Source organism: Salvelinus alpinus, chromosome 5 (genome assembly GCF_045679555.1).
Source record: "Salvelinus alpinus chromosome 5, SLU_Salpinus.1, whole genome shotgun sequence".
Classification (NCBI taxonomy): Eukaryota; Metazoa; Chordata; class Actinopteri; order Salmoniformes; family Salmonidae; genus Salvelinus; species Salvelinus alpinus.
The window spans coordinates 84,992,751-85,007,989 of record NC_092090.1 but is presented as its reverse complement, the minus strand read 5'-3'; the positions used below and the strand labels follow the sequence as shown (position 1 = coordinate 85,007,989).

The following is a 15,239-nucleotide window of genomic DNA, read 5'->3' as shown; positions in this document are numbered from 1 at the left end:
AAACCCTGTATTCGATTATTTTTACTTCAAACCAGAGAGAGAGAGAGAGGAGAGAAGAGAGAGAGAGGGGGAGAAAGAGAGAAGAGAGACAACCCACAGACAGGCAGAGAGAGAGAGAGAGAGAGAGAGAGAGAGAGAGAGAGAGAGAGAGAGAGAGAGAGAGCAGCTGTGGTTGTGGTCAGTATATATGTTTGCATATTACGTCTGTCAGTCTGGTCACTGCAGTGTAACCTTTCCTGTGGTCATTCTGCGGTCAGTCAAACAAGGTGCGGTTTAAATTAAAAGGCTGTGGTCATGGTCACTGTACCCCAGCGTGGCGGTACTTCTCTTCCACCTCGTTCTCCGTGTCGTTCTCGGCCTCTGCATCCTCATTATTGTCGCTCTCGTCCACCACATCATCCACTGGCAAGCACACACAGGGAAACAGGCAGGGTTAGCATCAATTCCATTTCTAATCAGTCAAGCCAGGAAGTAAAACAGACATTACAGTTTACTTTCAGTTTACTTCCTGAATTGAGCCCAAGATGAAGGCGTAACCTGACTGGTTACAGGGGGTAGGGTTTCCAAAAAACAAAGACAATTTAAGTCCATTAGTAAGCAAAGGATGAACAATGATCAATGCTTAGTTAAATAAAGGTTAAATAAAAATTTAAAATGCTAAAGATGATATTTATGATTTCTGGAAACTCACCCCTGATTGGTTGGTTGGATTGTGCACTAGAGAAAGGTGACTGAGAATAAGCAGCCAGGAGTGAGATGAGAGAGAGAGAGAGCGAGCGAGCGAGCGAGCTGGTGTCTTGATTGGCTTGTTGAGTGAGGTGACGTCAATGAACAACTAAGTAGTGTGAAAGTTCTCGAGTTACAGGTCCTTGATGTAGGACAGGGTGTATTATACTGTTAGCAGTGTGACAGACTGAGGAGTGTGAGTCAGTAGTGGTTAGGCTGCTGCTATTTATTGTGACAAGTCTTACCCCATGGGGGCTTGGTGTAGAACTGGTAAATGGGTCCTCCTGAAAGGGACGTGTGGAGCGTGAAAGTTAACTGTGTGCAATGACCATTGAGGTGATTTAAGTGGCTCGCAAGTATTGTGAGTGTAGAATGTGTGTCTGTGTGTGAGCCTCACCCCCCAGTGGCTGGTTGTAGAGCTGAGCGACTGGCCCTCCTGCGGGTACACGAAGCAGCTGGTGGTGGAAGACACTCTTGATGGTGGACAGAGGGAGGCGGTTCTTGGGGAAGCACTTCCTCATGATGAGGCTGGAGGTGTTGATCAGAGGGTCCAGAGTCCTCACTGGCAGGCACTCCTAACAACAACACATCACCATCATTAATATTAATATTTACCATCATCACCACCATAATCATCCGTGTTGGTGTAATGTAAAAGGTGAGACTCAAGGTGGGGGTGTTGAAGACAGCATTGGGGATAAAGCTAGGAACATAGAGGGGGGCTGAGACTGAGCTCAGGTTTTGGTAATGTTGTCACCCTACTCACATTGGAGGTGTTATAGAGGATCCTCATCCCATCAGCGTCGATGAAGGCCTTGCGGCCCAGCTTGATGTTGGTGATGTTCTTCAGGCAGCCCAGGATGCCCTTGCGGATGAGTATGTGGCGGTGGCGCGTATCGTTGCGGTGCCAATCCTGATAGATGTACAGCAGCACGGGCACATGGACCACCGCCCGCTGGGCGTTCGTCTCTGAGGGATGGAGAGGGAGGGAGGGATGGAGAGAAGAAGGAGTGAGGAAGTGAGCAAGGGAAGGATGTAAGGAGAGAGGGGGAGGGAGGGGGAGAGGGAGGGAGGGAGAGAGAGGGAGACTGGTTGATAATAGCCACTGACAATAGCACTGTTATTGAAGAACCATGACAGGACATTGTCCTAAACACTGCAGAGCGAGAGAGCGGGGGAAGAAAGAGAGACACTTACTGGATTTGAGCAAGGCCCCCAGTGTGTCCAGGGATACTCTGTTGAGTAAAAGACAGTCAGAGAAAAGGGTCAAAAACAGCAGCACCCACACCATTCATCCTCAACACATACACACACCACTTACTTCAGCAGACTGGTGTTCTTTTTGCTGTAGGGTCCAATGATTCTGAACATGAGCTCCACCACTCCATTCTTCCCCAGGGACACAGCATTCACAGCTGAAGGCAGACAAACCTCAATGCCCTCAACAATACCACCAGAAAGTAGTTGGCTGTAGTTGAAGTCACACTACAATAGGCTGGGTTAGTAACTGTCAGATGTATGGTTCCTATGGCAACAGCAGGTTGGGTTAGTAACTGTCAGTCAGATGTATGGTTCCTATGGCAACATTAGGTTGGGTTAGTAACTGTCAGTCAGATGTATGGTTCCTACAGTATGTAAGGTCAGACTCACTGTTGGAGGAGTAGACCTGTAGAACCAGCAGACAGGGCAGCAGCAGCTTGTGGTTCTGTAGGTTTTGTTTGAGCAGGTTCACAGTGACGTTTAGAGCTCCATTCAGACGGGCTTTCACACCAAACTTCCTGTCTGGAGAAAGACAGACGTGAAGGGGTGTACATGCTAAAACTGGTATGGATTTAGTTTATGGTAGAAGTTTGAATGACAATGTTGGGGCTCCTGGTACAGCGGTAGAGTACCTTAACATACAGAGTGTGTGTTACCTTTTGGTCCAACCTTGGCCAGGACTGAGTGGAGCTGCAGCATGAACTCCTCGCTAGGGGGAGACTCTTTACTGGCTCTGATGACCAGCTGCAGCAAGATGCCTGTGCCACCCTTGGACACAAACACACCAATCCTGCGACCCCCACCTGGGACAGAGAGACACACACACACACACACAAACACCTATTACTACAGCCCCCACAAATTGATCAATCACCATTTAAATTTTCACAAGTCAAATGATCCCCATCAGTTTCCACAAAATCAAGCTATCAGTTCAGCTGTTATTGAGCAGAGTTCACACAAACCATGTGACAAAATCTAGTCTGATCTCAACTGGATTCCATTGGTCTGGCAGTGTGACCGGGGAAAAAAAGACAAAAAAAATGTAAACAGGATTTTGTTCAAGATTATTGATCAGTCTCAGATGTTGTGTGAACAGGTTCCAAATTTCTACAACCTGACAATCTACACCAGTTGAAATGAGTCTACATTTTCTCAGATGGTCTGCGTGAACTCAGCACCGCAGTCAAAACCTACCCAATCAAAGCACTGTTTCCACCCAAGACAATTGGCAAATCAGAGAGCAGGACACTCAAACAGAACACCGTTTGCCCCCATTATCCAATTACAGAGCGGTTACCACTTACCCACGGTTAACAGCTCATTCAGAATGTACAAAATGTTCAGGATAGTTTGCAGATCCTGTGTGTTCTATCAAAAACAGAGAGCATGCTGGGTATTACCAACACACTCAATAACACGTGAGCATGGACAAACAGATTCGTACGTGCACACACAGACAGACACACAGCCATTCATGCACACACAACCAAATCTACGCATACACACAAACCTTCTCACTTAGGTTTCAGTCTCTACAAATAGGAATGGCTTTTCCCCAACTCATAAATTGATCTGTCATCAAGTAGTATATAAAGACATAGGGAGATATAACTAGACGGGGAGATTTAAAAGCCATTGGCAAAACCAAGTGTGTGCTATGTAAACTGTATTTCGGGAGGACAATTATTTCCAATACTTTTAGGATACCATGACGTTGATAGTAGGGCTGGGCGATATGGCCAAAATATTATATCATGGTATTTAAAAAAAAAAAATTGGCCGGTATTTTTAGTGGCAACACATACATTCTAAGTGATTTCAATGAGTCTTTCTCCATTCTGATTGTTTTATACTGTTCAATTCAACTTCAATCAAAACAAATTTCAGCACTTTTATCATTTCTGCATTTCCTGCACTCAATTGCAGTGATGTAAAAAGTACCCAATTGTCATACTTGAGTAAAAGTAAAGATACGTTAATAGAAAATGACTCAAGTAAGTCACCCAGTAAAATACTACTTGAGTAAAAATCTAAAAGTATTTGGTTTTAAATAAACTTAAGTATCAAAAGTAAATGTAATTGATCAAATGTACTTAATTATCAAAAGTATAAATAATTTGAAATTCCTTATATTAAGCAAACCAGACGGCACAATGTTCTTGTTTTTTAAATTTACGAATAGCCAGGGGCACACTCCAGCACTAAGACATAATTTACAAACAACGCATTTGTGTTCAGTGAGTCCTCAAGATCAGAGGCAGTAGATGACTAGGGATGTTCACTTGACAAGTGCGTGAATTGGACCATTTTCCTGTCCTGCTAAAATGTAACGAGTACTTTTAGGTGTCAGGGGAAATGGTCCAATTCATGTAAAAAGTACAGTATTTTCTTTAGGAATGTAGTGAAGTAAAAGTTGTCAGAAATAAAAATAGTAAAGTACAGATACCAAAAAAAAAAACTTATACTTTCAAGTACTACTTAAGTACTTTACACCACTGCTCAATTGAGATAACTTCCACACTGGGCTGCACTATATGAGCAAATAATCTAGGACTTATTTTTAACCAAATGTTGCAATTGCAATTTGACTTGTGAATTAGAGCAAAACTATTGGAATCATGGAAATAGAATGACTATTCTAATTCTATAGTTAAAATATAATAGTGGGCACTTTGAATACAGTGTGTTTGAGACAATTAATTAAAATGCCAGGGAGGAGTAATTGTGACATGGTAAGAACTAAAGTGTTGATAAGTGTTTCCTAGGGGACCCTATAAGCTTTGGCTATAGTGCATGTTTTCTCTTCATGTAGCTAACATATTCTTGCTTTGCATATTCCTCTCGATTTAGAAGATACTGTTAGTACTATTTGACAACAAATAGTGTCATTATAGAACGCTAGTGGATTTATATTAAGAAGCAAAGTGAAAACAGCATTGTTGTCATCAACATTGTTGCATGTGCTGCATTGATCATGCAGACTGAACGCAAGTGCCTTGTGGTTGAGAAACATCAAATGCACTCCTTGAGTGAAAGGGGGCATGGCTAGGTCTGTGTGGAAAGTGGCACGGAGAGAAAGAGCGGAGCGAGATGACTCAAGTAGCGAAATAAACTATAAAAATTGACATTACACATGGCGTATCACATTTAACAAACCAAACATTCAAATACCGTTACAGAAGGTAAAGTAAAAACCCATACCGCCCAGCCATAGTTGATAGTTATTGTTATAAGTGAGTTGTACCCTTTTCACACGACTGAACCAAGCTGTACAGTACTGGCCTGGTTACGCATCCACCATACTTGCTGGACAAGTGCTAAAAAAGGCAAACTGAAAAGAAATTAGTAACGCCAGCACAATATTCCTTGTTATGAATGTGTTAGTCTCCTTATTCCCTCTCCTTATTATGTTGTGGTATTGTATAGTAGCAAAATATGGAGTTAAATTAGTGACATGTGAGCTCGATTTTTGGCACTAACTTAACTCTATAGTGGAATGCGGCGGGAACTCACCTCCAAAGTCGCCAGGATAACCTCCATGCCACTGGAGGCCTTGGACATGATCTCCTTCCGTGTCTTCTCTGTAACACAAAGAGGGACCGTAGTTACATTACATTTCCCTCCACTATGTTAGCGTTTACAAATAGGCTACTGTAGTACAAGTAATCATCATCATCATCATGCTGGCCTTTTTACCATGCCATTTCTTAATCAAATATCAGAGTTCATGTGAAAGTGAGTAGTAGTGTATAAGCAAAGATAAAAATAACATTCAGTGCCTTCGGTGCCTTATTCAGACCCCTTTACTTTTTCCACATTTTGTTATGTTACAGCCTTATTCTAAAATGTATTAAATCGTTTTTTCCCCCTCATCAATCTACACACAAGACCCCATAATGTCAAAGCAAGAACAGGTTTTTAGAAATTTGTGCAAATATATATATATTTTTAAATAAACCTAAATAGACCCTTTACTCAGTACTTTGTTGAAGCACCTTAGGCAGCGATTACAGCCTCAAGTTCTTGGGTATAACGCTACAAGCTTAGGCACACCTGTATTTGGGGAGTTTCTCCCATTCTTCTCTGCAGATCCTCTCAAGCTTGGTCAGGTGGGATGGGGAGCATCGATGCACAACTATTTTCAGGTCTCTCCAGAGATGTTTGATCAGGTTCAAGTCCGGGCTCTGGCTGGTCCACCCAAAGACATTCAGAGACTTGTCCCGAAGCCACTCCTGCATGGTATTGGCTGTGTGCTTAGGGTCAATGTCCTGTTGGAAGGTGAACCTTCGCCCCAGTCTGAGGTCGTCTGTACTTTGCACTGTTCATCTTTCCCTTAATCCTGACTAGTCTCCCAGTCCCGCCGCTGAAAAACATCCCCACAGCATGTTGCTGCCACCACAGGGATGGTATTGGCCAGGTGATGAGCGGTGCCTGGTTTCCTCCAGACGTGGCGCTTCGCATTCAGGCCAAAGAGTTCAATCTTGGTTTCATCAGACCAGAGAATCTTGTTTCTCATGGTCTGAGAGTCCTTTAGGTGCCTTTTTTTTCACGGAATCGTGGCTGATGACATGGATATTCAGCTAGCAGGATATATATACGCTGCACTGGCTAGATAGAACAGCACACTCCGGTAAGACAAGGGGGGAAGGTCTGTGCATATTTGTAAACAGCTTGTGCATGAAATCTAAGGAAGTCTCTCGATTTTTCTCACCTGAAGTAGAGTATCTTATGATAAACTGTAGACCACACTATTTGCCAATTGAGTTTCCATCTATACTTTTCGTGGCTGTTTATTTACCACCACAGACAAATGCTGGCACTAAGACCGCACTCAGTCAGCTGTATAAGGAAATAAGCAAACCGCTCACCCAGAGGCGGCGCCTCTAGTGGCCGGGGAATTTAATGCAGGGAAACTTAAATCAGTTTTACCTAATTTCTATCAACATGTTAAAATGAGCAACCAGAGGGAAAAAAATTCTAGATCACCTGTACTCCACACACAGAGACGCGTACAAAGCTCTCCCTCGCCCTCCATTTGGTAAATCTGACCACAATTCTATCCTCCTGATTCCTGCTTACAAGCAAAAATTCAAGCAGGAAGCACCAATGACTCGGTCTATAAACAAGTGGTCAGATGAAGCAGATGCTAAACTACAGGACTGTTTTGCTATCACAGACTGGAACATGTTCCCGGATTCTTCAGATTGCATTGAGGAGTACACCACATCAATCACTGGCTTTATCAATAAGTGCATTGAGGACGTCGTCCCCACAGTGACTGTACATACATACCCCAACCAGAAGCCATGGATTACAGGCAACATTCTCACTGAGCTAAAGGGTAGAGCTTCAACTTTCAAGGTGCGGGACTCTAACCCGGAAGCTTATAAGATATCCTGCTAAGCCCTCCGACAAACCATCAAACAGGCAAAGCGCCAATACGGGGCTAAGATTGAATCGTACTACACCGGCTCTGACGCTCGTCTTATGTGGCGGGGCTTGCAAACTATTACAGACTACAAAGGAAATCACAGCCGCGAGCTGCCCAGTGACACGAGCCTACCAGACGAGCTAAATCACTTCTATGCTCGCTTCGAGGCAAGCAACACTGAGGCATGTGTAACCGATGTGAAATGGCTAGCTAGTTAGCGGTGGTGCGCGCTAATACCGTTTCAATCGGTGACGTCACTCGCTTTGAGACCTTGAAGTAGTGGTTCCCCTTGCTCTGCAAGGGCCGCGGCTTTTGTGGAGCGATGGGTAACGATGCTTCGTGGGTGACTGTTGTTGATGTGTGCTGAGGGTCCCTGGTTCGCGCCCGGGGCGAGGGGACGGACTAAAGTTAAACTGTTACACATGCATGAGAGCATCAGCTGTTCCGGATGACTGTGTGATCACGCTCTCAGTAGCCGACATGAGTAAGACCTTTAAACAGGTCAACATTCACAAGGCCGCGGGGCCAGACGGATTACCAGGACGTGTGCTCCGGGCATGTGTTGACCAACTGGCAGGTGTCTTCACTGACATTTTCAACATTTCCCTGATTGAGTCTGTAATACCAACATGTTTCAAGCAGACCACCATAGTGTTCTTGGGCACAGGGACTAAGGCAACCTGCCTAAATGACTCTATTGCACTCCACACTGCCCTTTCCCACCTGCACAAAAGGAACACCTACGTGAGAATGCTATTCATTGACTACAGCTCAGCGTTCAACACCATAGTACCCTCAAAGCTCATCACTAAGCTAAGGATCCTGGGACTAAACACTTCCCTCTGCAACTGGATCCTGGACTTCCTGACGGGTCCTGACCTATCCCTCAACGTAACCATGACTAAGGAGATGATTGTGGACTACAGGAAACCCCCCCATTCTCATCAACGGGGCTGTAGTGGAACAGGTTGAGAGCTTCAAGTTCCCTGGCGTCCACATCACCAACAAACTAGAATGGTCCAAACACACCAAGACAGTCGTAAAGAGGGCACGACAAAGCCTATTCCCCCTCGGGAAACTAAAAAGATTTGGCATCGGTCCTCAGAAGGTTCTACAGGGCGTACAGCCCAGTACATCACTGGGGCTAAGCTGCCTGCCATCCAGGACCTCTAAACCAGGCGGTGTCAGAGGAAGAACCTAAAAATTGTCAAAGACCCCACCCACTCCAGTCATAGACTGTTCTTTCTACTACCGCATGGCAAGCGGTACCGGAGCGCCAAGTCTAGGACCAAAAGGCTTCTCAACAGCTTTTACCCGCAAGCCATAAGACTCCTGAACAGGTAATCAAATGGCTACCTGGACTATTTGTATTGTGTGTGTGTCCCCCCAACCCCTCTACACTGCTGCTACTCTCTGTTTACCATATATGCATAGTCACTAACTATACATTAGTCTACATACTACATCAATTAGCTCAACTAACCGGTGCCCCCACACATTGGCTACCCAGACTATCTGCATTGTGTCCCGCCACCCACCAATCCCTCTTTTACGCTACTGCTACTCTCTGTTTATCATATATGCATAGTCAATTTAACCATACCTACATGTACATACTACCTCAATTAGCACGCCTGTACATAGCCTCGCTACTATATATAGCCTCGCTACTGTTATTATTCACTGTCTTTTTACTGTTGTTTTTTATTTCCTTACTTATCTATTGTTGTTCACCAAATACCTATTTTTTACTTAAAAATTGCACTGTGGTTAGGGCCTGTAAGTAAGCATTTCACTGTAAGGTGAACACCGGTTGTACACCTACACCTGTTGTATTCGGCGCACGTGATAAACTTTGATTTGGTCAAACTCCAAGCGGGCTGTCATGTGCCTTTTACTGAGGAGTGGCTTCCGTCTGGCCACTCTATCATAAAGGCCTGATTGGTGGAGTGCTGCAGGGATGGTTGTCCTTCTAGAAGGTTCTCCCATCTCCACAGAAGAGCTCTGTCAGAGTGACCATCGGGTTCTTGGTAACCTCCCTGACCAAGGCCCTTCTCCCCCGATTGCTCAGTTTGGACAAGCGGCCAGCTCTAGGAAGAGTCTTGGTGGTTCCAAACTTCTTACATTTAAGGATGATGGGAGGACACTGTGCTTGGGGACCTTCAATGCTGCAGACATTTTTTGGTACCCTTCCTCAAATCTTGGCTCTCTAATTCTCTCCTTCTCTCTTTCTTTCTCTCTCTCGGAGGACCTGAGCCCTAGGACCATACGTCAGGACTACCGGGCATGATGACTCCTTGCTGTCCCCAGTCCACCTGGCCTTGCTGCTGTTCCAGTTTCAACTGTTCTGCCTGCGGTTATGGAACCCCTACCTGTCCCAGACCTGCTGTTTTCAACTCTTAATGATCGGCTATGAAAAGCCAACTGACATTTATTCCTGATTATTATTTGACCATGCTTGTCACTTATGAACATTTTGAACATCTTTGCCATGTTCTGTTATAATCTCCACCCGGCACAGCCAGAAGAGGACTGGCCACCCCTCATAGCCTGGTTCCTCTCTAGGTTTCTTCCTAGGTTTTGGCCTTTCTAGGGAGTTTTTCCTAGCCACCGTGCTTCTACACCTGCATTGCTTGCTGTTTAGGGTTATAGGCTGGGTTTCTGTACAGCACTTCGAGATATTAGCTGATGTACGAAGGGCTATATAAAATAAACTTGATTTGATTTGATTCTGTGCCTCGACACAATCCTGTCTCGGACCTCTACGGACAATTCCTTTGACCTCATGCCTTGGTTTTTGCTCTGACAGGCACTGTCAACTGTGGGACCTTATATAGACAGGTGTGTGCCTTTCCAAATCATGTCCAATCAAAAGAATTTACCACAGGTGGACTCCAATCAAGTTGTAGAAACATCTCAAGGATGATCAATGGAAACAGGATGCACCTGAGCTCAATTTTGAGTCTCATAGCAAAGGGTCTGAATACTTATGTAAATAAGGTATCTTTTAAACCTGTTTTCACTTTGTCATTATGGGGTATTGTGTGTAGATTGATGAAGTAAAATATGAATGTAATCCATTTTAGAATAAGGCTGTAACGTAACAAAATAAGCAACATTTTCCTCCCCAATGATGGGTTGAAGTCAAACCTATGCCTCTGCCTGCCATAGATTCTCTCTGAAACACTAACCACACAGATGGACAAGACACTCCAGCAACCTTTCCGTGACGGCTCCTCAACAATTTGTAAAAATACTAGCGGGGTCTCACTCACACACACACAAAAAAACAACGGAGCAAAAACTCATTTGTGTGCCCCAATGTATACCCTCCGGCGTAGAAACCTACAGAAATAACAGAAAGTCTAGGAACGCAAACAAAATAAGGCCTATAAAACTCAGTCAACAGCACCCAGGGCAGCTCATATCCCATCAAATAGAGTCACACCACCCGGACCAATAAATGGTTGATGGAGCGGACCTTATGAACACCAGGATGAATGGGAATATGGAGATGAAAAGTGTGAAACATCCCCCCTCTGATTTATAGGCTCATAAATAAAGCACACGTCACAAATCAGGTTTCAGCACTGGGGCAGCCAACATGTGCATACACAGACCAGACGTACACCCACACAGACGCCCTGGTGCATAATTCAGCTTCACAAGACCCGTTCCAGTCTCTCATATATTCCCCAGCGCACACACACACACACACTTCAACAGTCAGTGGCTATGCGAAAAAGTGACCTCTAAAAACATTTTTGTCATAGACTTTTTAAAGCTCTTCGAAAACAAAAACAATAGCTCACAGCTGATCCTGAAAAACAAAACAAAATAAGAATGCAAATACCTATCAAAAAATTCATCAAGTAAAATAAACGTAATGGTTCAAATCAAATGTTACAAATGTTACTATCCAATGGCTTTACTGTAACAGTCTTGTAATAGGATAGTAAGGACCTCTATTATGGGCATGGGTGTTATGGTATTCATGTTGTGTTATCTGCACAAGAAATAACCAATACAAGGGTTTTATTGGTTATTGAAGTAATCTATAGGATAATAGAATACAGTGGGGTTTACACTGACATATTGGCTGGCAAGGTGAACCGTAAACACTTCAGAAATCAGTTAACTATACACAACTTTCTTGTAATAACAGAGTAGTGATTTTAATTTGTGCAAATACAAGATTTGCAGATTCTATAGAAACCTTTGTCCCATTGAACAGTAGCCTAGCTGCACAAACTGCTCAAAGCAGTAGCAGTAGCTACAGTAGCTGTGGTAGATCTAATGGTGTTCTACACTACAGGGGCTGCACAACTGTAGTGCTTTTCTTCCTCATCCCCCAGTCTCAGTCCCATTCCTTACCTGGGGAGGTGGATCGCTCTGCGGGCTCCACCAAACGGCTAGATCTCTCCGTGTATCTATATTCCATCTTCCCCAGAGGTAGGATCCCCCCAAACAGCCAGGAGTACACTGACGCTAACCGCCCCCAAGCCCAACCAGGATAGAACACAGCTCTTAGCACCCCCTCCTGCACGTGCACTCTAAAAGTTTAGACCTAGAAGGCTACTACACTACCCAGCATCCACTCAGCATTCAAGCCCAGACCGATGGTCAGGCAGACCAGACTGCGTTCCAGCCATGCAGACAGCACCTCCTATGCATACAGCGAGCACAATACCCAGGCATGGATAGAAAGATAGGAGGCAGTTGTCCTTTTATCTCGCTCTCCCTCCCGATGGATACAGTTCCATATCACAATATTATTTTGGACGATATTACGTCGATACTTTGACTGCAAATGTATTTCGTTTTTGCTAGGTAGCGTTAGCAAAAACACTTATTTTTTCATCCTATAGCTTGTTCTCCATCTTCTTTTTAAAATAGCAAGCCAACATGTTTTCAGCACTTATTTCCATGACTGATTATGGAAATAAGTGACGCGTCTCTCTGCAGCAGATATATAGAGAGCAATATCTTTGGAACATCAAATTGCAATAAAATGAACAGTATCAAATCGCCAGTGTTTCCACTGCAGTTATATATTTATCTTTGGTGCTGCGCCACGCCAAAATTGTTGCCACCATGCCTATAAAATCTGTAACATGAAAAAATATTTATGCTTGAACAGTCCACATTGACTTTGTCGGCAAACAAAACGAGTAACGAATAGAAAAATCAGATTACCCCATAGTAGACTAGTTTACATCTACAGTATTTACTTAGAACACACAACAACAAGCCGACCTATGCAAGATAAATATTCCTCGAGGCACATTCAAGTTATGAGTGCCATAGGGAGGGAAACATGCAGTCAATGCACAACAATTATTGCAATCACGGGGAAAACAACAGTTTTAAAACAGCCTTTGTTAAAAAAGAGGGGGATCCCAGCTTTCCATTCCTACTTTCTTATTTCTCAACTCCTAAATATGCTCGAACTGTACTATTTTAAACCCCGTTTTTATCAGCAGCATGGTAAGCATGTTACTTGCGCAGCAATTTTCTGTGAGTGCATAGGGGAGAGGGGCTAAATGTAACATGGGTCAATTGTAGGACATCTTCGGTTAAAAATGCCACCCTACTTCTAAATGACTGTTTTGGAGTGACTTAAATTGTGATGAGACAGATTACATTTTTAGTTGAGCAAGAGTAGTGGCAACAATGGAAAGTGTTGGGGGAAGAAACGGTGACATGAAGAGGTTTCTGTGAGAAGTACAGGCAGGGGGAATGTTACCCCGGGTTGCGAGTTACCCCTAGTTAGTCTTAACAGGTAGGCCTGCAATATAGACTGTGTTTATGCAAGTTTTTTGGGACATAAAATTAATCAATAGGATGCTAACTAGTCAAAAGATCACATTTGGGATCTAGCTAATTAATTATTTTATTTAACTAGGCAAGCCAGTTAAAAACAAATTCTTATTTACAATGATGGCCTACTCTGGCCAAACCCGGACAACGCTGGGCCAATTGTGCGTCGCCCTATGGGACTCCCAATCATGGCCAGTTGTGATACAGCCTGGATTTGAACCGGGGTCTTTAGTGACGCCTCTAGCACTGAGATTCAGAGCCCCCCGAGTGATTAGCCCAATAGGATACATGCAGATAGACAACCCATGCTTCCGCCAATATACACTACATGACCAAAGGAGTGTGGGCACGTGCTTGTCGAACATCTCATTCCAAAATCATGGGGCATTAATATGGAGTTGGTCCCCCTTTTGCTGCTATAACAGCCTCCACTAGATGTTGGAACATTGCTGGGGGACTTGCTTCCATTCAACCACAAGAGCAATAGTGAGGTCGGGCACTGATGTTGGGCAATTAGGCCTGGCTCGCAGTCAGCGTTCCAATTCATCCCAAAGGTATTCGATGGGGTTGAGGTTAGGGCTCTGTGCAGGCCAGTCAAGTCCTCCCACACCGATCTCGACAAACAATTGCTGTATGGACCTTGCTTTGTGCAAAGGGCATTGTCATGCTGAAACTGTTGCCACAAAGTTGGAAGCACAGAATCATCTAGAATGTCATTGTATGCTGTAGCGTTAAGATGTCCCTTCACTGGAACTAAGGGGCCTTGCCCGAACCAGGAAAACAGGCCCAGACCATTATTCCTCATCCACCAAACTATGGATAGGGTGGCAGGCAGCCTAGCGGTTAGAGCGTTGGGACAATAACCGCAAGGTTGCTGGTTCAAATACACGAACCGCCATGGTGAAAAATCTGCCGATGTGCCATTGAGCAAGGAACTTTACCATAATTTGCGCCAGAGGTGCTTTACTACTATGGCCGACCCTGTAAAACAACTAATTTCACTGCACCTATCTCTATCTGGTGTATGTGACAATAAAACATGTTTGTTATTATATCCATGGTCCAATATGTTAAAATAATTGTACCAAAATTATATTGTGTTCATTTCTGTAGGTGGAAATTATATTTTATACATTTACTTCATTAATTTTGGAGTAGAATGTCCTTTTAAAAAGTCCCCAGAACTGTCCTTCAGTACTTCTATATAAAAATTATCCTTATATGCTGTTTTTTACTTAAATAATTTTACTCATACAAACTTGTCTTGTGTGACTTAGTCATACATCTGAGCGTACAGATTTATGAGCTATTTGGGTGCGACCACAGTATGTGACCTCCTGTGTCTACAATCGGCAGGAATTCAGCTATGTGGGAATTGCACGGAGGAACAGAGAATGGTGGCGATATCAGCTTTCTTGATCTGCACAGATGAGCCAAATTATTTCTTACAACTCTGTTCCCCGGCCCCGTTTCTGCACATCTGCTAACTGTCACATAGATAAGAGGATTTACTTTCTATAAAAGGAGAGAGCCAACTTTATTCGTTGGGCTTTCAACTCTGAACTATTTGAGTGATTGATGATTGCTCCATTTTTGCAAATCTTATAATAAAGTTGTTTGAAGAATCTACAGTCTCTCTTTAGAATTTCCACGACAAAACAATCTAATCGAAATACATATAATCATGATAATTTGGTGCCAATATGTATTTGGTGCCGATATATGTGCTTTTCTCACAATTCTATATCATATACCAAGGTCCCTGACTATTCTATGCCCTAATGATGACTGTGTGAAACAGGTCTGGATGTCTCCCAAGTGGGGCTGACCGTGTCAGGGTGTGGCCGGAGGCCGAGCCCGAGAAGAGCTGTAGCCTGCAGGAGTCAGGACCACAAAGATTTATAACTGCAAGAGGGACGTCCCACCAAGAGAGACACGCTCACGTTTCAACACGCACCGCTGCTCTGATTTCAGCTAGAAACTACAGCTGTGAGACAGC

The 15,239-nt window shown here is 43.8% G+C and overlaps 1 protein-coding gene across 9 annotated transcripts in view; it reads right to left on the bottom strand.

Annotated features, from left to right (window-relative positions):
• LOC139577098 (cytosolic carboxypeptidase 1-like) overlaps positions 1–15,239 on the bottom strand; it is a 41,670-nt gene that overhangs the window by 18,592 nt on the left and 7,839 nt on the right. For 4 of the 9 annotated variants that reach the window (XM_071403903.1, XM_071403904.1, XM_071403908.1 and 1 more), the window contains exons 4-12: positions 5,503–5,570; positions 3,294–3,357; positions 2,643–2,789; positions 2,377–2,508; positions 2,048–2,141; positions 1,924–1,961; positions 1,493–1,695; positions 1,124–1,301; positions 308–402 (exon numbers count right to left, since the gene is read on the bottom strand). In XM_071403903.1, coding sequence (XP_071260004.1) covers positions 308–402; positions 1,124–1,301; positions 1,493–1,695; positions 1,924–1,961; positions 2,048–2,141; positions 2,377–2,508; positions 2,643–2,789; positions 3,294–3,357; positions 5,503–5,570 — 1,019 coding nt within the window. Of the gene's footprint in view, positions 1–307; positions 403–971; positions 1,011–1,123; positions 1,302–1,492; positions 1,696–1,923; positions 1,962–2,047; positions 2,142–2,376; positions 2,509–2,642; positions 2,790–3,293; positions 3,358–5,233; positions 5,321–5,502; positions 5,571–11,794; positions 12,410–15,239 lie in introns of those variants that run through there. The other 5 variants (XM_071403900.1, XM_071403901.1, XM_071403902.1 and 2 more) reach the window with 3 other exon arrangements.